Genomic DNA, 25018 nt, shown 5'->3' on the forward strand with positions numbered 1-25018 from the left:
GCGTTGCCCCATGTCACCCAGCCCATGGTGGCCCTGTCACCCGGCCCACCGTGGCCCCACTGCTGCCCACAAAGGGCCATTGGGGTCCCACTCTGGCGTGTCCGGGGCGGGGCGCTGGTCACAGGGTCCCCCCGGCCAGGCTATTTGTGGGGCGGACAGATGGGGGCTGCGGACAGACAGACACTCACCGGGTGTCACAGGCCGGGGCTCACGTGGCTGTCACAGCTTCCCTGGGGGGACACGGGACTCCAGCCCCCCCAAGATGTCACCCCACAACTCTGGTGGTCCCATTGCAGGGGCGACAACTCAAGGGCTGGGGGACATTTGGGGAATCCACGGGGACACCCAAGGAGGTGCCGGTGCCACCGTGGGATGGGGGACAGTGACACTTGTGGCCAAAGGAGCCTGGGGGCCCGTCCTTTGGGCCGGGGGGGCTCAGGTTACACCAGCCCCCCACACCTGGTTACAAAGGGCACGTGGAAGCCGAGGGGCTGCAAACAGTGCACGGCTTTTTATTCCGACACCCCCCCCGTGGGTGGACCCCCCCGAAATGGGGGGCAGAGAGGCGGGGGGGGCCAGCGTGGGTGCTCCCCCCACCCCGCAGCGCTGCCGCGTGTGCCCCCGCGCTGTTCCCATTTATAGCGCAGAACACGGCACCGGCGCTCGCAGGTAGAAAGAAGCTGCAGTCGCCCCCGCATCCCCCCCACACCCCCCCAAAAGGGATAAAAGTCTCTGCTTTAAGGCAAATCATGCTCTGCCCCCCCCCCGGAGCTGCAGGTAGGGGGGGATGAGCTCAGCCCAGCCCTGGGGGGGGCAGCCCAAAGCACCAGGGGATAGTCTGGGGTGGGGGGGGGTCCCTGTGTCAGAGCCCCCATTCTCTCCCGCAGGGGGGGTCACAGCCCTGGGGGGGCTTCATGCGGAGAGGGGGAGGGGACGGAGCTGTGTCCTCACCCCACTGTGGCCTTTTCCTCAAGCCCCTCTTGTGGGGCACAAATACAGCAGTTGGGGGGGTCACAGATGAGCCCCCAGTCCTGTGTGAGGGACAGAGGGGGTCAGACCCCAAGGAGGGGGCAGAGGTTTGGCACGCAACAGTCCATGGGTGCAGGACCCAGTTAGGGGGGAATGGCGGTGGGGGAAGGAGCTGAGCCCCCCCCTGGCCTCAGCTCAGCTGTTAGTACAGGGCACCAGCTCCTGGGGGTCACAGCGAGGACCTGGGGGCCACGGGTCCCCTCCTGTCTGTCCCCAGCCGCGGAGGAACGTCCGGCGGGGCAGGTCCCGCTGCTCAGGCCTTGCCGGAGAGCTCGGCGACGCGCTGGCGCAGGTGGAAGGCGAACTCGAACATGGTGGCGGCCAAGCTCTGGTGGATCAGGTACCGGGGCAGGCGGCCCTGCGGGGACAAAGGGACAGGGGGTCACAGAGTGACAGTGACAGGGTGGTTGGTGTTAAGGGACCCCTGCAGATCCCCAGCCCCACCTGGGGTCAGAGCAGATCACACAGGTGGGTCCAGGGGGTTTGAATGTCTCAGAGAAGGAGACTCCACACCCGCTCTGGGCAGCCTGGGCCAGGCTCTGGCACCGCAAAGGACAGAAGTTTCTCCTCGTGTTCACATGGAGCCTCCTGTGTTTCAGTTTGTGCACGTTGCCCCTCACCCTGGCGTTGGGCACCACTGAACAGAGTCTGGTCCATCTGACACCCACCCTGAGATATTGATCCATTGATCAGATCCCTCTCAGCTTCTCTTCTCCAGCTCAGCAGCCCCAGCTCTCTCAGTCTCCTCATCACAAAGATGCTCCAGACCCCTCAGCATCTTTGTGTCCCTCCCTGGACTCCCTCCAGTAATTCCTTGTCCTTCTTAAACTGGGGAGCCCAGAACTGGACCCAGAACTGCAGCTGGGGCAGAGCAGAGGGGGAGGATTCACCTCATGACGCCACCAGCCCCAAGGACACATTGGTGGCTCATGGTCACCCTGTTGTCCCCTGGGTCCTTCTCCGCAGAGCTGCTTTCCAGCAGCTCAACCCCAACTGTCCTGGGACACGGGGCTGCTCCTCCCCTGGGGGGCTGATCCCGACCGGGTTGGGGACGCACGAGCGGCGCAGGGGGAGCTGCTGCTTTGCAGGAGTTTGCTCCGGGGGAGGAACTAAAACTTGATTTCTTTAAAAAAAAGAAAAAGCAAACCCTTGCACGACTCAGCTCCAACCGCCTCGGCCTGTGATCTATTATGTGAGATGCATCAAAAAGGAGATAATCCTCGTTTTTGCGGGGGAAGGGAGCTGAGGAAGGGCTGGGAGCAGCAGTGGGGGCTTGCAGAGGGTCCTGGGGCAGAGAAGGGGTCTGAGCAGTCAGGGATGGCCGGAAAACTGTCCTTGGGGGGTCAGGGAGGCAGAGGAGGGGCCCCCCACCTTGGACGGGGGTGTTTCAGCAGGGCAGTGGGCAGAGATTTGTCCCCGGAGCAGGTTTTGTATGCAGGACACTGTGGGATCGTCAGTCCAGGGGCCATTTCAGCCGCCTTCCCGAAAGGAGCTGCGGGGTGAAGCTGCGTCACGGCCACAAACACACACACACGTGTGTGTAATTCTCACCCTGGGTCGCAGGAAGGGATGAGCCATGTGCTATAAATACTCCTCCAGGGCCAAAGGAAATCGCGAGGGAGCCCAGAGAGGGGTCTGTGTACCAGCAGGGAGATGGTGGAAGCAGTTGAGAAGCAGGTTATTAATAACTCATCCACTACAACATTTCTTCCAGCAGCAGAGGGTGAGGTCTCTCCAGCCCGGGAAGCGCAAGGAGCATCTTTTCATCTTGCACGACCAAAACGGGTTCGTTATCCCTCGTTATCGAGGGGCGGAAAAGGCGTCTGAGCCAAATCCATGCAGGAAAACACACCTCTGGGACTCTGCTCTTGCTCCTGCGCTCACCGCCCGGGCAAACGCTCCCAAAAATCCTTCCCCGAGCGTTTTCTGAGCAGGCGGGAGCCGCTGGGCTTTGTGGGGAGGGAGGGACGTGGGAGGGGAGGGGGCCGCAGCAGAGTGCTGAATGGAGCCTTTGTGCTCGCTGCCGCAGCGCCGTCTCCACGTCAACCTTCAGCGGAGGAAGAACACGGAGCCAGCTCCGCTCCCCCCAGCCCGGCTCCTTCAGCCTTTTGTCCGGGACGCCAGCGAGGACTCTACACACGATTCCCCAAATAGCTCCAGAGTTGGGGGGTCTCGCACGGCGGGTATGACCCCACACGTGGGGGGTGTCAGGGAATCGCCACACACCACTATTGTTGGTCCCTAAATAGGATAAAAATCTCCTCCCCACCAGAGATGTGAAACCCCAAGTGAGATCTCTGCCAAGGGAGGAAGAGCTTCCCCACCTCACACTTTTCTTTTGGGGATCAAAAGGGGGATTTTCAGCTGGCGTTTAACCTCCACCAGCAAAATTCGAGTCCCTTTGAAACGGAGCCACTTCCAGAAGCAGCAGCAGGCGCGGGGAGCGGGTCCTGAGCGCGCAGGGGACCCCGCTGAGCTCTGCTGGGGACAGGAGACGGCAAAGAGCTGTTTTGTTTTTACCTTCAGATCCGTGTTGAGGATCCAGATGAAGGTGCAGACCCTGGGGTTGCTGGGACATTTCAGCACGATGAATCCTCCGGGTCCGTTCTCACCCCTGCGGGGAAGCGAAAGCACAAAGTCAGAGTCGGGACCGGCCGAGAAACCGTTTTGCAGCGCTTTGGGGTGAATCGTGTGGGTCCTGCAGCCGCCCCCTCTGCCCACAGAGCCCCCCGGGGGACGAGCAGATGCTCGGAGGAGCCGGCTTTGGAAAGGCAGCTTTCCCACAGGTGCTTTGGCAGCGGCGGTGCCAGAGCCGCCGGCTGAGCCGCAGCTTTTGCCTCCGGACCGACAGCAGCTCTTCATCCACGGGGAGCTTTCCGAGGGAAAATCCTGGGGAAATGGGGGAAAATAAGAGGTTCCCCCAGGAAAAATGAGCGGCAGGGAAGCTCTGCGCAGTCACTACAGCCCCCAGATCCTTCTTCACACCATCTGATCCATCTCTGAGAGGAGAGCTGTGCTCACACACAGCCCAAATACACATTCCCCTCTCCAGGATCACACTATTTTTGCTGCATCCTTTTTACAAAAGCTTTTTCCAGGGTCTGAAGTCCCCAGCTCTTAAATAGACTGAGGCAGCTGTAATGGCTCCGAGTTAAAATGTCAATTACTTTAACCAGATTATTAGGAAAAACAAAGTCAGTGCGCGCAGTGGCACAGCTGGGCCCCGGGCAGCGGAGCAGACAGCAACAAGGAGTCCTTGTTCCGTGAAAATAACCCCACCGGGATCCATCACCGGCCGGCAGAGCTGGCCCTTCCGAAGGGGAGAGGCCAAAGACCTGCCGAGGTTTCGGGAGCTGCTCCATCCTGACGCAGCTCATTTCACCCATGGGACCATCTCTCGGTGTCCGTAGCCTTTAAAGTCAGCTTACGAGAAGCAAAAGGCATCCGAGAGGCGCAACGCGAGCCACGAGCAGCTGTTAACAGCCCCTCCGAAATGGCAACTGGCCCTCGTTTGGGAATTAACTGTTACATAAACAGGATGCGGACTGGGTCGGGGTTTGTGCTGTTACTGATCGGCACCTTCAGTCCCCTGAGCTGAGAGCTGGGAAACGCCCGAGCGGCGCTCAGAGTTTCGTTAACAAAGGGAGAAGAACAAGGGAAGCCAAGGTTTAGTTCCACAAACAGATTAGCTTCCTGCAAACGCTGCCAGAAAGACAGCAGGGTTTGCGTTTAAGTGGCTCTTTGCCCTAAAGCTTAAGTGAAGTGAGTGTGTCAGATATCAGCTAAAAAAATACAACCAAACCAGAAGCTGGGTCTTACCTGACATACTTGGAGAGCGGAGGCTTCAGGCTGTGCGTGGTCGACATCCCTGAGGAAACGTATCTGTCTCTTCTTCTCTCAATCCGTCGCACGTTCACAAAGTCCCTAAGGAAAGAAAAGGGCGCCGACTGCTTTAAAACACGCGTGGGGCTGGGAAGGAGCAGATCCCACTCTCCGGATTGCCGGCAAAGGTCGCGGCAGAAGTTTGTCAACGTGGTTATCAGGGGGACTGACTGACTGACCGGGGCAGATTTTGAGCTCTGAGGCTCCTGCCAGCAATGTCTGGAGGAGAATTCGGGGGCTCACGGCCTTTGGAAGCGTCACTCGCTGACACCGGGAGCTCCCAGTGCCTTGGGAGGGTGTTCAGGGGTGTTTAGGGAGCTCGGTAAAAGCAGACAGTGGAATAAACTGACCTCGGGGACACAACTCCGCCTGCAGCCCCAGCTGCCACATCGTACGAGATGATCGTGTTGTCTTCAACCCGCTGCAAGATCTGGGAGGGGGGAAAAGAAAGAAGGATTTCCTCAGATTGTGCCGGCAGGTCTGAATGTGCCCAGAGCCGGGCAGCGTGGACCCGGCCCCAAAACAGCACCAGGTTTCAAAGCAACCGGAGGGTTTTTAGCAGCTGATCCAGGGCTGACGGGGACGAGAGCTTTGGCAGTGCGTGCGCAGGATTGTCACCTGCCCTGGGAATGGTCCCGCTGCGTTTCGGGAGCGGGCAAAGGCGTTGCCTTTGGATCCCACACCACAGAAACAGCTCAAAACGCCCTGAATCTAGCAAGCAAACGCAGGCTTGGCTCAGCTGCCGGCCCGTCTCCCTGCCCACCTCGTGGGTTTTTGGACGGGCACACGCGTGCAGCTGGCGGCCGCGGAGCATTCGCATCGTATGGATGAGCGGCGGAGATTTAACGCCTCAGCGCCTCGGATCCAGCTCAGCTCCAGCAAGGACCCGGGCGCCACCGACAGCCGGTGCTGGACCGGGGGAAGCGTCAGCTCTCCGCTCCAAGGAGCTCCTGTGATTAAGCCATCTTTGTCTGGCACGCTCACCTGGCAAGCTGCCACCGTTCTGTTCCACAGGATCATCTTCTCGGGCTGGAGAATAACCTCCTGGTAAACTGTTTCAGCAGAGCACTGCAGGAAAGCCTGAGGACAGAGCCAGAGCCGTTAGCCAGAGCCCCCCCCCAAGGATTATTTTTAAGGAACACCAGGCAGATCACAAAGAACAACGGGGAAAATACAGGAGGGGAGCCTGTCACAGGGCTGTCACCTCTGTGTCACTGTGCTCCTGTTCCCAGGGCGCACGTGGAGCCAGGACAGAGCAAACCTCAGGTTTTGGCAGCGGTTGAACTGCTGCCAAGGGCTGTGCTGGTGTGAGAGGGCAGATGTCTGTCTGTAACACAGCCGGACAGACAGACCATGGGCTGGCTCCTCTCCCACCCTCACCCTGCTCTATCAGTTCTGCTGCGTGTGTTATCACTTCAGGAAGCGGCCAAAAAGCTCTTCTGAGCTCCAGCACATTTATTTCTCCAGGTCCCCATGGGACGGGGGATCTTTGGAGGCAAACGGTTAACGCAATAAAGTGGGACCATCCAGTTTTTCTTCCTCGCGAACACAGAGCCGCTCCATCGGCAGCTCCTGCCAACGAGGCAACATATGCACTGGAACAAAGAAAAGCCACCGCAGCACCGACGCTTCATTAAAGCGTGGTTTACAGCCAAGCCGCTCCGGCGAGAGGGCAAGGCTCTTCCGAGCAGCTCTGCTCCATGCCAGGCAGCAGCAGACGCACACTCAGCCCTGGTCTTGCTGGCAATTAGTTGCAATTAGCCTCCTTGGTCAGATTAGTCCTAGACGCTGGGGTTGGAAAGGAGTCTTGCAATCACCTGCTCCCGTTTCTACCAGCAGAGACCAGGGCTCAGCGTTATTTGCTGGGGAGTTTGTCTGCCGGCCAAGGGGTTTTCCTGGAGAGATTCCCCGGAGCGTGCAAGTGTGGTTCATCTGTCTCGAGCACAGAGAGTGTGTTTTGCAGCCTGACCTGTCCTGCCGGGGCCAGGAGGGAGGGGGAAGGCTGAGCCGCGGCTCTGAGCAGTGCAGTCACCGTTTGCCTGTGCCACACAGCGATCTGGGAAGCTTCTTACCTTTAAAATAAAGGTCTTGCCGTGGAAAGGTATTTCGAAAGTGTAAACAACATCACCAAAGTCCTGCGGAAGAAATAAGAAAGTCGCGTTTACATTAGGAAAATAAACGGTTTCCATCTAGGGGAGAAGTTTGCAAAATGCTGACCCGTGTTGTTCTGAAGGACCCTCAACTGTCCCCTGTCCCACCCCGGGACAGCAGGCGGTGACCCCGGCGCAGCAATGGCACCGAGCACATTTCAGATGCACGTGCACAAATTTCCATCAACAAAACAATACCCGGAGAGGCAGCGGTGATGAGACAGAAAAAGAAACCGCCCCGTGCCAGCCTGTAAACTCCCGTCAAGGTCAAATTCCCTTTGTAACAAGGGGTAGGAGAGAGGAGTTGCTTTGCCAACGCTGCTGTTGTTACCTCCATCCCAGAAGAGACTCCCTGAGGGGATTTGGGATGGACAGACGATAACCTTTCATCGTTAGCCCTGTGTTAAACTCTGATTAGTCTATTTAAATCCATCCCCCCCCCACTTTGGATAAAGAAAACAATCTGCCCAGCTAGTTTGGCATCAGACAATGGATCACTTGACGGGGGAATTTGAAAGACCAGATGAGGCTGCAGTTTGCAGGGCTCTCACCCCAATCGTGTCGTGAGCCCACGAGCAGAAAGCGAGGTTGGTTTTAGGGGGCAGAGACACTGCCCCATTCTCACCACCCCACTGGAGAGAGAAAGGAACTGTAGGTACCCCCAAAAACTCTGCTGTAGCTCAAGGAACAAACCAGCACGGTGAGGAACGTGGCGGGGCATCGCTTTGCTCTGTGCATCCTCTGGGCTGCCCCGAAGCAAGAGCCGAGACGTGCAAAACCCTTTGGCAAAGCCACAGCGGAAAGATATGTCCCAAATTGACACTCCAGCACCCACAAAGTCCCTGTCCTAGGGGAGGAGGGGACACAAACAGCTTTGGGGGTGGCAGGAGGAGTCTGTTCCTGCTCCCAAAGCTGGCCAGAAAGGCCAGACCCAGCTTGGCTCAGTCTCCCAGCACCTCAAAGGCGTTTTATGGGGGAAAAAGAGCGGAAGCTGTAGGGACAGGGCTGGGCTGGGGTGTCCCCGCTGTCCCCGCACCAACAGCTTGGCATCCCAACACCTGCCAAAGGTGAGCTGCCCACCCCACCGTCCAGAGGGACGAGCGACGGGCTCTCTCCTGTCAAACAGGAAGGCAATTAAACATCTAATTAAATAAGAGGGGATTTTACATTTAACTGAACTGGAATAGATTCCTAATTCAATCAGGTCGTTGTAACGCTTGTTAATTTTTCATGGCGCAAGGAGGTTTCAAAGGCCTCGTTTGTCCGCGCGGTTCTCGCTGAGCCGCCCGCGCTTTCTGCCGGCAGGTGGGGCGGGGAGGGGGGGACGGACACTTGCATTGTTTTTCTCGAACTTCCAGTTCTCCTCCTGGGCGAGGATTTGGTCCACAACCTCCATCGCGTCTTTGCCTTGTCGGATATATTCCTTCTCCTAGGAGAGAGGGGAAGGTTTCATTAGCTGGGGTTGCAGAAAGGCTGAAACGCGCGCGCAAGGCTCGCCGCCCCCCTCCCAGGGCTGGCAGAGGGAAACGGGAGATTTCCCATCACCGCACCACAGAAATCTCTTAATTTGGGTCACAGAGGCCTCATTTTAGAGCTCAAAGTCACGCTTCCCGCCCTGGCTTGTATCCACACACCAGCTGCGTCCACCAGCGAGTCTCCCGCCTGAACGTCAGGGTTTCCAGCAGGCAAAGGGCTCCGAGATGCACAACATTCAGTTTACCTGAGCTGTCAGCGCCTTCCTCCCCGCGCCTTCCTCATCCGACTCATTGTCCGAGCCTGGGGGGAAGCAGACAATTAACACAGGGCCGATGAACACCACTTGTACGTAGAATAGAACTATGGAATGGTTTGGGTGGGAAGGGACCTTCAAAGCTCATCCAGTCCAACCCCCTGCCGTGAGCAGGGACATAGAATCACAGAATCATTTTGGTTGGAAAAGCCCCTCTAGATCATGGAGTCCAAGCATAACCCACCCCAGCACTGCCCCATGTCCCTGAGAACCTCGTGTCCGTCTGTCCAACCCTCCAGGGCTGGTGACTCCAGCACTGCCCTGGGCAGCCTGTTCCAATGCCCCACAGCCCTTTGGGGAAGAAATTGTTCCCACATCCAACCTCAACCTCCCCTGGCGCAACTTGAGGCCGTTTCCTCTGCTCCTGGCGCTTGTTCCTGGGGAGCAGAGCCCGACCCCCCCGGCTCCAAGCTCCTTTCAGGCAGTTGCAGAACTCGGGAGGAGGCGATTAGGGACCTGAGCAGCCCCATGAGAAACGCCAGGAGGGGAACACAAGTGGGAAGCAAGGAGAGGACGTCCTACCTGCGAAGGATTCCGGTGGGGAGTAGAACTGCCCCTCGGAAAGGGCGCCGGGGTAGAGCAGGGGCCCGCGAGAGGCCGCGGCCTGGGCCGCCAGGTACCCTGCGAACCAAAGCACCGGGTTTGCCACACGCAACACCCAGCCCTTCGACCCCGCGGGGTCCCAGGGCCCCCACCCAACCGCCCTCCCGGCCGCTTTCCTCCAGATACAGCTGTTTTTTTCCCACCGGCACCAGCCAGCCCACAAGCTTTTCAGCTCCTGTTGCCTCATCTTTTGTTTGAGACGTTTTATCTGCATGGAGATCAATGGGTTCTTTTGCCTGTCAAATCCAAAGGCGATTAAGCATCTAATTAAATAAGAGCTTCCCCTGGAAGCAATTTGGAACCTGAGCCTAATCCAATAGAGGCATTAAACACTTGATCATTTTTTATCTTAAAGCCTCCTTGCAAGACTCAAACATCCTCTGGTGTTTTCCAGTCAGTCAGAGCACTTCTGATTGAGCCTCGCTTGACAAATACTTCATTTACGTGCCATTTCCCCGTCTTATTTCACCAGTTAAGCCTGCGAGAGCAACAAACCCCTTTAGGAAGGGGTGGCTGTGCCAGCCCGGGCTGAGCACCCACTCCCTAGAAGGACCCTTGGAAGTTACAGGCGCCCGGCACCGCGGGGTAATTTGTAATAAAACATTAGGTCAGGCTCAATCTCCATTTAGTCTTGAACTCAGAGACTAAAGGTTGTACCATTTCACAGGCCGTAACTCACGCTGTGCCCCTCTAACGTGTCTGGGAGTGCAGCGATCCCTCTCGGAAAGGTCTCCAGCCCGATCTGAAGACAGATATCCCGAGACAGAGAGTCCAACAGGCCGCCTGGCACCTGTCCCACTGTTTCAAAACATTTTCTCCGCTGCAGAGGTGAGTTTTGTTTCCAACACGTTTGGCTTCGGGATCCAGACACCGGGGAATTTGGCACTTTTGTTTTTTCTCTCCGCTCAATTAAAAGATGCTTTTTATAACCTGGTATTTTCTTCCCCTAAAGGGGCTTATATACCATCGCAGCATTGAGTCAGGCACTTCACACCGCAGCCAGCCTGGAGATCACTTCTCCATAAATGTCATCTCTGTCAAGGTGCTGCCAAAGCAGCAGAAACCCCAGGCCCGGAGGTTTTATTCTGCCAACTCCTCCCAGAGAGGAGCAAAATACTTACAGCGTTCCTCTTCTGCTTCCTGAGTGAGGACTTTAAAATCCAGGAACCAAGTCTCCAGCCAAGCGATGACAAAGGAGACGATAGGGAGTAAATAACCGAAAGCCCCTTTGGTCAGAAGCTGAGTGGAAAAAAGAAGAAACAACAGGGAATTTACACAAATGGGACAACAGCAGCGTCAAGTAGTCGCAAAGCGATTCCCCTGCGAGCCCGAGGAAACCAACCTCGGAGAGGATGACCTTCACGATCAGGAAGGCACTGGATACCAATGTAGTGACCTGAAAAAGTAAATTTACAGACCTCAGATCCCCACGAACTCCAGGCGGAGAGAGAAAACTAAACACAGGAAAGCAAAGAAACGACCTTCTTACCGCGATGACCCACCAGTGGCGCAGCCTGACGACGGCATAGGCCAGCAGCAGCACAAAAAACCGAAAGAAAGCCAAGACCTTGAAAAACAACAGCAACAAACAGGCATTGACGCTCGTCACTGCCCTTGTCCCTCTGCCAGGTGCTGGGAGCACACAGACACGGGCACCCGAGGACTTTGTCACCTAAACCAACAGGCTCAAGGCTGTGAACTGCCTGGGTTTGCTGAGGGGTGAAGCTGCGGGGAGACCCCAGCACCCTCCCCTGGGCTCAAAGGTGTTTTCTCACCCGCAGCACTCTGAGATACTCACAAATATGTCAAAGAAAGAGGTCCGAAAGCGGTACTCGATGATTTCATTCCTCAGGTTCTTCTGAATGCCGTCCTTGGTCTGCAAGGAGACAGGAGAGCAGAAAGCGCTTGAGTGCAATGGGAAGAAACTAATGGGAGGAGGAACGTGGTTGAGCGAGGGCTACCGGGGGGGTCAGGTTGTGCATCAGGCACACAAATACCCGCTGAACGCACGGCATGGCCTCGTCAGCCAACGCGGGACCTCGGGAGGGTAAAACATCCCATTTCACCCCTGATTTCACACCAAGGAGCGCGAGTCGGGCAGCCAGAGCTGGAGAACATTCAAAACTTCTACCTGGGGGTTTTCTAACAGCAAAAAGTGGCTCCTTTGGCTCAGCACATCCAGTAGCACCAACCGCAACTCTCACAGCCTAAAGCCCTTGGTCAGACCTCACCTCTACCTGTGGCTTCAGGTGACAACCATCAGCCCTATGGGAGGGGACACGGAGCAAACGAAAAGCCATGGGAAACCACTTCTCCTTGGAAATGTGCCGAACAGAGCTGGACAATCAAAACATTTCCCCTGCAAGGGCCCTCAGGGGTCGCTCAACAACCTGGAGGGATTTAAGGTGTAATCACCCTCGTTGTGCAAAGCACTGAGGGGTCCCCTCTCCTCTCCCCACAACGGCTGCGGGAATCCTGATGGAAGAAGCCAAGCAGCAGGTTGAAACGGGGAAAGGGGCAGAGGGAGGAGAGGAGGACAAGGGACAATCCGATTTCCTCGCAGTCTGTGTCTGTTAAGAGGCCAAACCACTTTCTGCGATATCACACAGGAAAAAGCTCGTGGAAGAGCCATCTCACCTCACCCCCAGCTAACCCGGGACCCGCCAGCCCTGGTACTTCTGATGCCATAAATCCTCGTTCTCCAGAGCCTGGAATGGTTGTTTATGAGGAAGGGGCTGGCTCAGGTAACTGGAACAAATGCTTCACCTTTAGGCGATTGGTTTGAACGCGGCCCAGCTGGCCGGGGCGCGGGGACAGGCTGACAGCTGTTTGATGATCTGTGAGGAACAAGTCAGTGGATCTCAGGCCAGGTCTTGGCAGCCCGGTGTCCTGGCAGCCTCCGGTCGGCGTGGCCAAGGGCAGAAGAGGCAGCCGCTGGGAAACGGTCCCTCTAGGTCAGGGCTGGGGCTTAATATTCAGGGAGAGGGGGAGCGAAGCTCTGCATTATTGCTTTAGCTGATTTGTGGCTACAGGACTCGCTGAGCTGCCACCAAAAACCTCCTCCCTGCACTGTGAGATGTTGCAGGAGGTGAAGACGCAAGAAAAGGCTTTGTATTCCGATTTCTGTGAGTTTTTTCAGTTTAAATACAAGCCAATACCAGGGAGAAGAACCATCCGAGGCATCTCTCCATCTCCGAGAGCAGCAAGCTCGCAGGATTACAGTTTGCAGGCAACAGACATTTAACAAGGGCCAATTTGCTCGGCTTATCTCGCAGCGAAGGAAACCGTTTGATAAAAAAAGCATTAGTCATGATATAAAATCGCTGCTCTTCATAACCAGGCAAATAAGCTACCCTAATAGCTTTAAATATGCAGCATCTCGGCTCAGGGCCCAAATATCAGCAGTTAGTCACTCATTAATGGCTACCTGCACGACCTACGCTCACAATCACCCTGGTGACCGCGCTGGCAGATATTAATTCCCCAGGGCTGGATTGGTTTTGATTTGTAGACAGCAGCTCTCAAAACAACCCAGGAAACAGGGACAAGAGCAGGGGCTGGGGTCCAAGACACCATTGGCATGGTGGGAATGCTGCCCAAGAGATGCTTTGTGCAAATTTTGGGGGCACTGAGGTCTCTTTGGGATCCCAATATCGCGTGGGCAGAGCCAGGGAGCTGCTGGCTGGGGCAATCTGTTAAGTGCAGACACCCAGGAGATAAACGGGGCAGAGATAAGAGCTGCTAAGTGAGCGCAGGATCCAGTGCTGATAAATAAAGGCCAGACACCGGCGCTGGGCTCTATCTGTTCATCTCGCTTCTCTGCGGAGGTCGTTCCGTGCGAGGACATGCGGTTCCTGGAACCCACCACCTGCACGGCTGAGAACAGCCGGGTGCAGTTCAGGAAATATCAACCAAAATACAGCTCAGGGAGTAAATCTGACCTGATGGGTCTGAGGTAAATAAACTGGATTTCCCTGGTCGTGGCCGCAGTCGACACAGGAGCAAACGCAGGGGCCTGTGGAGGGGACTGAAACCCTCGCAGTGCCGCAAGCAGCACCTCCTGCCTTCGGGAGCTGAGATTAGTCGCTGAGATCAAAGCTCAAAGCCCCTTTTGTTGCTGCCCAACAGCCAGACAGGCCAGAGGAGGGTCTGCACACCCCGCCTCGCTCCTCGGACGCTCCTGGCTTTGCTCGAAGCGAGGGGAGCAGGAGGGAAACGTGGCCAAGTGCTCGACCTGGCAATTCCAGGGCCGCAGATCTCATTACACTGTGGCACAGAGCACGAGATGTGATGGTGTTAACGACCCAGGACCGCCACAACAGAGCCCGGTTACAGGAAACGCGCTGGACTTTAGTTTACGCTTAAGTGCGCGGGGGTTTCTCAGCCAGCACAAATCGCTGGGAAGAACAAACAAAGACTTGGCCCAAGACTTCTGTGACAGAGCAATTAACGGGGAGGGAACTGCATGCAAAAAAATAAAGCACAACTTAAAAGGGCAAAGACTCCATGGATTTGCTTCCCCACAACTTACGTTCAATTCGATGATCCACAACAAAGAGATGAAGAGCAGGTCGAAGGTGACGAAGAGGCAGAAGGTTCTCCTCACGTCCGAGATGGCTTTTCTCTTCTCGGGAGAGAAGTAGCAGTACGGGGAGAAGCCCTGGCTGTGGGACAGGGAGGTGCTGATGGAGGCGATGGCCGGGAGGCTTCGATCCAGGTCCTGCTGCAGATCTGTGGGTTTGTGCATCCTCGGCCCAAGAGACTTGGGTCCTACAGCAACCGGGGCAACATCGGCCACGTCAGAGCGTCGTCACCTGCGGAGAGACACCAAGGGGACACTCAGGCTTCCAGATACCCCTTTGCCTCCCCGCTCTAAGGGCCGATATTCCTGTTTTTAGAGCACAAGTGTGATGGAGCGGCTGAGGGACCTGGGGGTTCAGCTGGAGAACAGGAGCTGAGGGGAGACCTTCTGATCTCTGAACTGCCTGAAAGGAGCTTGGAGCCAGGGGGGTCGGGCTCTGCTCCCCAGGAACAAGCACCAGGAGCAGAGGAAACGGCCTCAAGTTGCGCCAGGGGAGGTTGAGGTTGGATGTGGGAACAATTTCTTCCCCAAAGGGCTGTGGGGCATTGGAACAGGCTGCCCAGGGCAGTGCTGGAGTCACCAGCCCTGGAGGGTTGGACAGACAGACATGAGGTTCTCAGGACATGGGGCAGTGCCAGGGCTGGGTTATGGTTGGACTCAATGATCTTGAGGGGCTTTTCCAACCAAAATGATTCCCTAGTTCTAATATCAAATCAGATCCTGTCTGCTTTACACAGTTCCTGAGGGAAAAGGCCAAGATCAGCTTTTTGGGCTCCGTCTCTGCCGCAAAGACACCCCAGGCTGCCCCATCTCACCCAGCACCGCGCAGGCAGGGACCCCCCATCCACCCAGCTCACCCCGGGGATGGAGGAATTGGCTGCGAAAGGCTCAGAGGGTCCCTGGAGCCACCAGCAAGTGTCACCAGGACCCAGGGGCAGCCGCCCAGAACAGGCTCACGGCACCACGAGCCAAACCAGCGGCTGCGGCCAGAGCAGCAGATGGCAAATCCCACGGAGACATCGCGGCAGCAGGAAAAGGGGCCTCAGGGGGTTCCCATTGAAGCTCGTGATCCAAAAGGGAACAGCCCCAGGATCCCGGAGCCACCCCAGGCTGCACCATCCTTCCCCATGGGGAGGGACATGAACCTCCCAGGGGTTTTGCAAAAGGTAAATCTTAAAACCTCAGGAGCTGGTGATCCCGTTGGATCCCACCCCACACGGCTGAGGAATCGGGAGCGAGACGGTGGGTTTTACACCCAACTCGGGCCAAGCGGAGCAGCAGGAATTGGGCGGGGGACAGAGCTGCGGGCACACAACCCCATGCCAGCGAGGTGTCAAGGTCCGGAGGCTGTTTTCATGCAGCCCGTGCCAACCATTGTATGGAAACGTTTCCTTTCCGTCAGCCCGGCACAAGGAAGCCACGACGCTAACGGAGCGTGCGACTGAGCACACGCTGGGGACAAACAAGGAGCGACGATGCCAAAACAGGTCAGGCTGGGGATCTATCAGTCCTCAGCTCTGCGTCACCCACGGCAAAGACACAGCTACCAACGCCTTCTCCGCAACAGAACCCTGCCCGAGGATGTTTTGCCTTCAAAAACACAGATTATTTGCTGCCTTAACCACTGTCCCAGCAGTTCTGCATCATCCAGAACACAAGTGAGGTTTGTGTGTCTGCAGCAGATCACACCTGTAACAACCAGGAGGCTGCAGCCGCAGAATGTCTGATCCTGAGGGGCTTTTCCAACCAAAATGATTCTCTGATTCTACAACAAGAGCCCTGAGATTGTACCCAGACCTGCGGGAAGGGGCAGGCAAGCTGCCGAGTCCCACCGGACACTGGAGTGACCGCAAGACCTGAGCACAACCTGATTTTTGGGGGCGTTTCTGGGTCCCTGCGCCAGCAATTTCTGCATCCCAACCCCCCGGGGAAGGGAACAAAGCCGGAGTCCTGTCACATCCCCGTCAGTCTCTCTCGGAGGCGCTTCGGAAGGAGCTGGAACACTTGTCACTTCGGATCAGCCGCAGCCACCGCGGCCCTGGGCTGCTGCGAAAAGTTGGAGACATCTGTGAGCGCTGAATAAAACATCGGGTGGCGCGGGGGCCGCCGGAGATCTCCCCCTCCCGCCCGCAAACACCGCTTTGCACTTAGGCAGCTCCCCGCAACTTTCACAGCGCTTTAAGATCACCCGGAGAGACTCGACAGCCCCGATTCCACGACTGGGGCTGCTCTGCGGCACAGGGGACACGGCACAGCCTGGGGACATGAACCCTTGTGCAGCTTAAACCCACTTGTCACTAAAACCCAGCCTTCCCGGTCGGGTCTAACACCACTTCAGAAACACGCCCGTCCCAAACCAACCAGCAATAAGCAGCTTTTGGGGTAAAAATAGGAGAAAAGGGCTTTGCCTTCAGAGCACCATGGGCCAGAGGAGGGTTTGGGAGGAACATTTGACGCCTCTGCCCGACTGGAGCAAGCTCTGAGCAGAAAGAGCAGGGGCTGGATGGCAACGTGTAGAAATGTGGTGTTTCTTTTTCTTTCTGGGTGACAGATAAATTATTGAGCGCCCTGGTGTTGTATTATGCATTCAGACATCCTCCGCAGCCCGCACTGATCTCGCTGCAGAACCCCAAGCCGCTTCGGGGGCTCTGGAGCTGCTTTTGAGGACCCTGAAGCCACTTTTGGGGGCTCTGGAGCAGCGCAGCTCCCACACGACAGCCTGGGAAGCGCGAGGGACACCCTGGGTGACGGTAGCACAGTCCAAAAGGGCCACTGGGGACCCCTCAGAGCTTTTCTGCTTAAAAGAAGAGGCTCCCAAGGCTTTGAGGAAAGATTTGGGATTTTTTTGGCTGGTGACACCTCCTGTTTTGGGGACAAAGCAGGAGGTGAGAGGGGCTGTGGGGACAAGAGGTGATGCCACCATCGCGGGAAGACAACACAGAGAAGCAGCCAGTGACACGCAGAGACAACACCAAGTGAGCGCTGGGTCTGACGGCAAAACACGGCGTCCCCGTCCAGCCCAGTGGGAAACTGGGGGCCAAACTGGAGCCAGGGCTTGTGCTGAGACACGGCCCGTCCCTGGGAATGGCCAGGGCTGCCCCTGCGTGTCACCCCTCCCTGGTGTCACCCCCTCCACAGTGTCACCCCTTTCCACTCTCAGCGTTCAGACTCAAATCACACGCTCCTCATCAGTGCACGTTTGCATGTTAATGACCTGTCTTACAGCAAGAAGCTTTTCCATCTCGTGACACCACTTCTCCTTCCCTCCCGCGCCCCCGACTTCCTATTAACGTGTCTTCTCGGCTCACATGACGACTTCAACAGCTCAATTCTCGTGTCACCTCCGCTGAGAGTTACAGTGTTTGCACCGAACGCTGCACCAGGAGAGAAAACGCCTGGAGGGGGAGAGGGACAGGCCCTTGAGAGCCACCAACTGCGGGTGTTTCACAGAATCATGGGGTGGTTGTGGTTACAGGGACCCCTGTAGATCCCCAGCCCTGCTCACGCAGGGTCACAGAGCAGATCACACAGGTGGGTCCAGGGGTTTGAATGTCTCAGAGCAGGAGACTCCACACCCGCTCTGGGCAGCCTGGGCCAGGCTCTGGCACTGCAAAGGGAAGAAGTTTCTCCTCGTGTTCAGATGGAGCCTCCTGTGTTTCAGTCTGTGCCCGTTGCCCCTCACCCTGGCGTTGGGCACCACTGAACAGAGTCTGGTCCATCCTCTGACACCCACCCTGACATATTGATCCATTGATCAGGTCCCTCTCAGCTTCTCTTCTCCAGCTCAGCAGCCCCAGCTCTCTCAGTCTCCTCATCACAAAGATGCTCCAGACCCCTCAGCATCTTTGTGTCCCTCCCTGGACTCCCTCCAGTAATTCCTTGTCCTTCTTAAACCGGGGAGCCCAGAACTGGACCCAGAACTGCAGCTGGGGCAGAGCAGAGGGGGAGGATTCACCTCATGACGCCACCAGCCCCAGGGACACACTGGTGGCTCATGGTCACCCTGTTGTCCCCTGGGTCCTTCTCCGCAGAGCTGCTTTCCAGCAGCTCAACCCCAACTGTCCTGGGACACGGGGCTGCTCCTCCCCAGAACAGGACCCTGCTTGAATCTCACCAGGTTCTGAGAACAAACACAAACAGTGTCTGAGCTTCCTATCGGGAAAAAACACCTTTAAGACAAAAATCACCAACGTTAAAGTAAATTAGACACTAAACCTCACTCTGAAAAAACACATGATGTGACTCAATATTTTCAGCAAACCACCAGACAGGCCCCATCACATTCAAAGCCGGGACCTTGGGGGGGTCCATGTAGTTCCTTCCCCCCCCCGCCGGGAGCTACTTTGGGACCCCCAGCAGTGTCTGGTGTCCTTGTGCCGTGACCAAAGTCCCAGCCACGTCTCACCCCAGCTGTCACTGGGTTTTGTGGAGCGGCGAGAGGTTTTGTGCTGCTTTTACCAGGGCAAGGGGGGGTCTCCAAGGGCAGTGACACCCCACGGAGCACCCGCCGTCCCCACAGCCCCAAAGGGAGGAGGACAAAGCTCGGGGACTCTGTGGAGCCCCCGGTGCTGATGCAGCGGGGACGTGTCTGTGATCACAGCACATCCAACCCCGGCGTGAACCCCCGCACGCCCAGCAGCCCCCCAGGGCCGTGAAAAGCGGTTTGGTGGGCACCGGGATCACCGCGAGATGTTCCGGACGGAGCCGTTCAGGGTGGCGTTTGCCAAGGGACTGAGGGGAGAGCAGCACTGGGAACCCAAACTACCCCTGTGACCCCAGGGAGCCTCTCAACAAGCCTTTCAACCCCCCAACAAGCTTCTCAACCCCACCAAAAGCCCCTGGACAAGCCTCTCAACCCCTCCACAAGCCCCTTTGCCCCTTGAACAGCCCCTCATCAAGCCCTTCTGTCCCTCAACAAGCCTCTCAACCCCCACAAAAGCCCCTCAACAAGCCCCTTTGCCCCCCAACAAACCCCTCAACAAGCCCTTCAGCCCCTCAAAAAGCTTCTCAACCCCCTAAAAGCCCCTCAACAAGCCCCTCTGCCCCTTGAACAGCCCCTCATGAAGCCATTCTGCTCCTCAGGAAGCCTCTCAACCCCCAAAAACCCCCTCGACAAGCCCCTTTACCCCCGGACAAACCCCTCAAAAAGCTTCTCACCCCCCCACAAGCCCCTTTGCTCCCCAACAAGCTCCTCCACCCCCTGAACAGCCCCTCATCAAGCCCTTCTGCCGCCCAACACGCCCCTCAGACCCCCAGCACCCCCCCAAACAGCCTCCCGACCCCCCCGCGATTCCTCCTCCCCGGGGCTCATATTCAGAACGACCCCCCGAAATCGCAGGGCCGAGGTTTCCACCCGCCGGTACCGGGAGCTCCGCACATCCCGCTCTCCCGCACCCCGGGCCCTGCGCCGCCGCGGAACCGGCAACAGGCCCCGGCAGGACGGAGCGCCGGGACCCGGGAACTCGGCCCGCCAGTCAGGCCTGAAGCGGGGGGCTCAGAGCCGTCAGCAGCGCCCGGAACCGCCCGCCCGGCCCGGCCTGTGCCCGCCCGCGGTACCTGCGCGCCCGGTGCCGGTCCCGGTGCCGGTCCCCGCCGGAAGCGAACCCCGAATTGCGGCCCCGCCACCGCCTCCAACCCGGAAGTGAACCTGAGGCTCCGCCTGCGCAAACCAGCTCCGGTGGTGGGCGGGCCCAAGGCGGGGCGGTGGGAGGGTGAGACCATTCCCCACCGCGGGGGGGGCAGTGCGGGGAGGGAGACACCAATCCCCGCGGCGGGGAGGGCTGGCCCCATAGCGCTGCCCCACAGCTCCCCGCTCATGTGCCCCCCCCATCCACTGCCCCCAAACGCGGGGCTCAGCCCCCCAAGCAGGCTCCAGTCTCTCTGTACAGCCGTTTATTGCGGGGAGGGGGGCTCTGCTCGACGGGCGGGGGGCAGGAGCTTTGGGGGAGCCCAGACCCCACAGCCCCAGGGGGGTCCCATCCCCGGCTCCTGCCCCGGCAACCGGGGCGGCGGCCCCTTCCGGGGGGTCCCCGGGGACGGGACCCCCGGCACCGAAGCGGGGGGGCCATGGCCAGGCTGGGGGTCTGGTCTGCATGGCCACGGTCATGGTCAAGGTCACGGTCATGGTCAAGGTCACGGTCACGGTCATGGCACGCCATGGCCATGGTCACTGTCGTGGCACACGAAGCGCAGGCAGGGCAGGCAGCGGCGGGGGGGGCACAGGCGAAGCTGCTGCGGGCGGGGGCCGCCGGTGGTGGCCGCTGGTGGCCGGTGGTGGCCACTGTTGGCTAACTGGTGCCCAGCGGGAAGGTGGGCGAGTGGCGCTCGGTGCCGATGGGGCGCGAGGGCACCTCCGCGAAGCCGACGTGTCGCCGCTCTGGGGACGGACAGATGGACACGGCAGGGTCAGGCACAGGACCCGGCAGGGGTGGGGGGTGCAGGGGTGACACCCCACGTACCCCCGGTGCCGTCGTCCTCCTGCTCCCGTCCCGGCTCCTCCTCGTCACCCTCCGGTCCCTCGGGGTCCTCGGGGATCTCAGACACTGTCAGCGACTTCAGGGCGTCCCCGCGCTCCTCCATGCCACCCGCAAAGGAGACCTTCTGCCCGCCTGCGGGCAACCAGACCAGTGGCCCTGGTGGCCCCCAGGGACCCCCAGCTCTGGGGTGACAGCCCTTGGGGACCCCCAGCTCCCAGGGGGACCCCAGCTCCAGGATGATGGCCCCTGGGGACCCCCGAACTCTGGGCTGACCCCCAGCTCCTGGGGGACTCCCAGCTCTGGGTTGATGGCCCCCGGTGGCCCCCAGCTCCGAGAGGACCCCCAGTTCTGGGGTGACAGCCCGTGGAGTCCCCCAGCTCCCAGGGGAACCCCCATCTCTGGGGCAACAGCTCCAAGGGACCCCCAACTCTGGACCGATCCCCAGCTCCCAGGGGACCCCCAGATACAGAGTGACAGCCCCAGGGACCCCCAGCTCTGGCGTGACCCCACTGCCTGCACCCCAACCCAGCCAGGGTTGGGGGGACAGGTCCCTGAGCCCCAGCACCCCAACAGCAGGCAGGTGGGCAGCCCTGTCCCCCCACTGTCCCCGCGCTGTCCCCATGCCGTTACCTTTCCGTTTGTGCGCCTTGGGGCCAGCGGGGAAGTAGCTCCGCTCGGCTCTGACCTGGCTCCCCGGGGCTGCTCGGGCGGTGGGTGATGAGCGGGGGACAGGGGACGACACGCGCGGCACCGCGGCACCGGCAGCCGGCACGTCAGCCCCGCGGCCGGGGGTCCGGCTGGCGTCACCGCAGCCCCGGCAGGGGACGGAGACACTGCCCGGCGGGGGGACGTGGTGGCCCCCATGGGCTGAGCGGGGCCAGGCAGCACTGGCAGCAGCCGGGCTGTGTCCCCCCGCGCACCCACCCTGTCCCCAAGGCCTACAGGGGGTGGTGGCATCTGCCTTTGCACCCCTGGGCTCCAGCAGCCCTGTCCCCATGTCGCCCAGGCTCTGGCAATCCTGTCCCCTTGTCCCCTGGGCTCTGGCAATCCTGTCCCACGTACCCCAGGCTGCAGCAGCCCCGTCCCCTTCTCCCAATGTCCCCAGGACTCCAACAATGCTGTCCCCATGTCCCCTGGGCTCCAGCAGTCCCCTCCCTGCATTCCTGCACCCCCTGCATTCCGACATCCCTGTCACCATGTCCCCTGGGTTATGATAGCTCTGGTCCCATGTCCCCCGGGCTCCAACAGTCCCCTCCCTGCATTCCTGCACCCCCTGCACTCCGACATCCCTGTTCCCCCATCCCCATGTCCCCTGGGTTGTGGTAGCCCTGTCCCCATGTCCCCTGGGCTCCAGCACTCCTGTCCCTATGACCCCAGGCTCCATCAATCCTGTCCCCATGTCCCCTGGGCTCCAGCAGTCCCCTCCCCACATCTCTGCACCCCAGCATCCCTAGCCCCCTGTCCCCAAGTGCAGCCTGTAGCAGCCTGTCCCCATGTCCTCTGGGCTCCACCAGCCCTGTCCCCATGTCCCTGTGCCCCCCCAGGCTCCAGCAGCCCCGTCCCCTGTCCCCCGTCCCCCTCACCAGACTCGAGGACACTGTCGGGGTCACAGGCACGGGACAGCTCGTGGTCCCCGTCATCAGCCTCCCCGTCGGAGCTGTCACCCCCGGCCAGGCCGCTCTCCAGGTGGGACTGCACGATGCGCTGCACCGCTGGGGGGGCACCAGCGTCAACCCTGCTCCGGGCACTGGGAGCACTGGGAGCACTGGGGTTTCCTCACAGAGCCACATGGCACTGGGAGGGGCGGGGGGGACAGTGTACCCGGGTGCCCCCAGCCCGCCCCACACAGCCCCCGTGCCTCAGTTTCCCCATCCAGCCGGTACCTTTGAGCGAGGGTGGCGTGTAGGCACACGGGTTGGTCCTCTTTGGTTTGAGCAGGCAGCCCTCGCCGGAGGCACGCTGCGGGAGGGACCGGCGTTGGAGACAGTGTCCTGGTGTCCCCGCACCGTGCTGGGGTCACCACGGCCCCTGGAGAGCCTGGTACCCCATGGGGAGCTGTGATGTGGTCTCATGGTGGCAACCCCAGGATGAGGTGGGGGTCAAAGCTGAGCCCTCCCCGAGGATGAGGACCCCAGTTTTGGGGACCCTGGTGTCCCCGCGATGGTCACGAGGCGGTTTGCACTGCGGCCAAGCCCATGGCTCCACCAGCGCTGTGTGCCCGTGCCGGCAACTGATAAGCAACAGGGACAGGACGGGACGGGGCGAAGGGCATGGGGCTGGGCCCCAGTAACCCCCCCAGAACCCAGGGAACCACTGGACAGGGGAGCAGGGACACCTGGGGGGAATGAGGACACCCTGGGGGGAGTGGGGACACCCAGGGGTCCCGGCGCCCACTCACCTGGTAGGGCAGGTTCTCGTCCTCTGGGTCGGCAGCACAGGGGAGAGATGGGTGAGGGGCACGGGGGACACCAGCACCCAATGGGGACCAGCAGGTCCCTGCCCACCCCCAGACCCCCACGCCAGGGACTTGCCCTGTCCCCCAGGGACCTGCCACCGCCTCCTGTCCCCCCACTGTGTCCCGTCCCTGCCACCCCATCCTTTATGTGGCACCCTGTCCCCTCCCTGCCACCACGTCCCATCTCCGCCACCCCATCCTTTATGTGGCACCCTGTCCCCTCCCTGCCACCATGTCCCATCCCTGCCACCCCGTCCTTTATGTGGCACCCTGTCCCCTCCCTGCCACCATGTCCCATCCCTGCCACCCCATCCTCTATGTGGCACTCTGTCCCCTCCCTGCCACAGTGTCCCCTCCCTGCCACCACATCCCATCTCTACCATGGTGTCCCATCCCTGCCACCCAATCCTATCAGTGACACCATGTCCCATCCCATCCACCACCTCCCGTCACTGGACCAGATGTCCCCTGCCATCGCATCCATCCCTGCCCCTTGTCCCCATCCTTGGGGTCCCTGTCCCGCTTACCTGGGGATGAGTGTTCGGAGAGCTGGAAGAGCATGGCTGGCGTGGGCCTCCGCCGGCGGATCTGGGGCACGGCAGGGTGTCACCACCCAGCTGGGGACACCTGGGGGTCTCCTGTCCCCCTGCCCTGCGCCCCAGGACCAAGACTCCACACGCATGCCGTGGGCGCTGGCAGGGAGTGTGTGGGGCCGCGCACAGGGGGGACAAGGGGACAGGGACACCCAGTTGTGACCCGCACAGGGGTCCCTGGGGTGGGGGGTCCCTGCTGAAGCCACAGAGGGGCCATGGCCCCATCCCAGGGTCCCCATGGTGTCCCTGGTTACTCCTGGTCCCATAAGAGCGCCAGCTCCTGCCCAGACCCTCCATGGGGGCTCTGGGTCCGGTGTGTGCTGGGGAAGTTCCCTGGGGCTGGGGACATTCCCTGGGGCTGGGGACGTCGACTGGGGTTGGGGATGTCCCCTCAGGCTGGGCACAACCAACTGGGGGTGGCTGCACTGTCCCCCAGCATGTCCTGTCCCCTCCATCCCATCCCTTCCCTCCTGTCCCATCCCTGTCTGCTCCATCCCTGTCCCCATCCTGTCCCTTCTATCCCATCCCTTCCCTTCCCTCCTGTCCCATTGCTGTCCCCTCCGTCCCATCCTTTTCCTTCCCTCCTGTCCCATTGCTGTCCCCTCCATTCCATCCTTTCCTTTCCCTCCTGTCCCATCCCCATCCCCATCCCTGTCCCCCTGCAAAACTCTCCCTCTGTGCGGGACAGTGGCTCACATAGGGACCTTGGAGCTCTCCCATCCTGTCCCCATCCAGTCCTGTCCCCTCTGTCCCTCCTGTCCCATCCCATGTCCCCGCTGCCCCCACCAATCCCCCTTGTCCTGCTCTCCGGGTCCCATCCCACCCCTCCTGTCCTGGTCACATTGGGGGGGTCCCTCGTCCCCCTGAGGTCACCAGCAGTGCTGGCCAGCGCTGCCGGTGGCCTCGGGGGGACGAGGAACCCCCCCGATGTGACCCCAATGTCCCCCCTCACCATCTCGACGGCACGGGGGTCCAGTTGGCTGGGGGGCGCCGGCACCGAGAACTGGATCTTCTTGCGGTCCTTGGGGTCCATGGCCTTGACCTTGTGTCACCACTGCTGGCCGGGGTCGGGGACAGGGGGGAACAGGGGGCTCTCTGCCACCGGTGCCGAGCAGAGAGTTCGGTGGCACCCGGGGCTGGGTACGGAGAGGACTGAGAGCGGCGGGAGGTGGGGAAGGCAGAGCCGGTGAGGAGGAGGAGGAGGAGGAGGAAGGAGAAGGGAGGGAGGACACGTCTCCTACCAGGCGCTGAATTATTCATCTCCCCCGGGCAGGGGGGCTGAGGCCTCGGTAATGAGCCCTTGGGGAGCCCCCGAGGGGGTTCAGCCAACTCGCGGGGCGGGGGGCCTTAACCCCTTCCCTGCCGGGGGGGGTGGCACCTTGTCACTGTGGCCAGGTGGGACGGGACAGGGGTGGGTGTCACCAGGTGAGTCCCCATCCTCGTGCCTCAGTTTCCCCAC

The 25018-nt window shown here is 59.8% G+C and overlaps 2 protein-coding genes across 2 annotated transcripts; both read right to left on the reverse strand.

Moving 5' to 3' along the window:
* Positions 1-489: 489 nt before the first annotated feature.
* STARD3 (StAR related lipid transfer domain containing 3) lies at positions 490-19741 on the reverse strand. The gene is made up of 15 exons (XM_065039350.1): positions 19592-19741; positions 13985-14267; positions 11252-11329; positions 10943-11020; positions 10796-10849; positions 10575-10692; positions 9373-9471; positions 8782-8837; positions 8398-8490; positions 6984-7046; positions 5896-5991; positions 5262-5341; positions 4849-4953; positions 3550-3643; positions 490-1387 (listed from the first exon to the last, which is right to left on the reverse strand). The coding sequence occupies exons 2-15, from the start codon at positions 14198-14200 to the stop codon at positions 1283-1285; spliced, it is 1335 nt and encodes a 444-aa protein (XP_064895422.1). The 5' UTR covers positions 14201-14267; positions 19592-19741; the 3' UTR covers positions 490-1282.
* A 171-nt stretch (positions 19742-19912) lies between these two features.
* On the reverse strand, positions 19913-24768 carry PPP1R1B (protein phosphatase 1 regulatory inhibitor subunit 1B). Its single transcript, XM_065039425.1, has 8 exons — positions 24512-24768; positions 23494-23554; positions 22910-22932; positions 22395-22470; positions 22095-22223; positions 21142-21210; positions 20494-20643; positions 19913-20411 (listed from the first exon to the last, which is right to left on the reverse strand). Exons 1-8 carry the CDS (start codon positions 24590-24592, stop codon positions 20323-20325), a joined length of 678 nt encoding a protein of 225 aa, XP_064895497.1. The 5' UTR covers positions 24593-24768; the 3' UTR covers positions 19913-20322.
* Positions 24769-25018: the final 250 nt, after the last annotated feature.

This window comes from Columba livia, chromosome 23, assembly GCF_036013475.1.
Source record: "Columba livia isolate bColLiv1 breed racing homer chromosome 23, bColLiv1.pat.W.v2, whole genome shotgun sequence".
NCBI classification, from domain to species: Eukaryota; Metazoa; Chordata; class Aves; order Columbiformes; family Columbidae; genus Columba; species Columba livia.

Excerpts from the sequence above, each read along its gene's own strand:
- STARD3 (XM_065039350.1), bottom strand. The coding sequence starts at position 14,200 with ATGCACAAACCCACAGATCTGCAGCAGGACCTGGATCGAAGCCTCCCG. Across the intron at positions 10,850-10,942 it reads GCCACTGGTGGGTCATCGCG|GTCACTACATTGGTATCCAG; the intron begins GTAAGAAGGTCG and ends TTACTTTTTCAG. Across the intron at positions 1,388-3,549 it reads TCCTCAACACGGATCTGAAG|GGCCGCCTGCCCCGGTACCT; the intron begins GTAAAAACAAAA and ends TTGTCCCCGCAG.
- PPP1R1B (XM_065039425.1), bottom strand. The coding sequence starts at position 24,592 with ATGGACCCCAAGGACCGCAAGAAGATCCAGTTCTCGGTGCCGGCGCCC. Across the intron at positions 22,224-22,394 it reads CACGCCACCCTCGCTCAAAG|CGGTGCAGCGCATCGTGCAG; the intron begins GTACCGGCTGGA and ends GTGCCCCCCCAG. Across the intron at positions 20,412-20,493 it reads GGAGGACGACGGCACCGGGG|AGCGGCGACACGTCGGCTTC; the intron begins GTACGTGGGGTG and ends GTCCGTCCCCAG.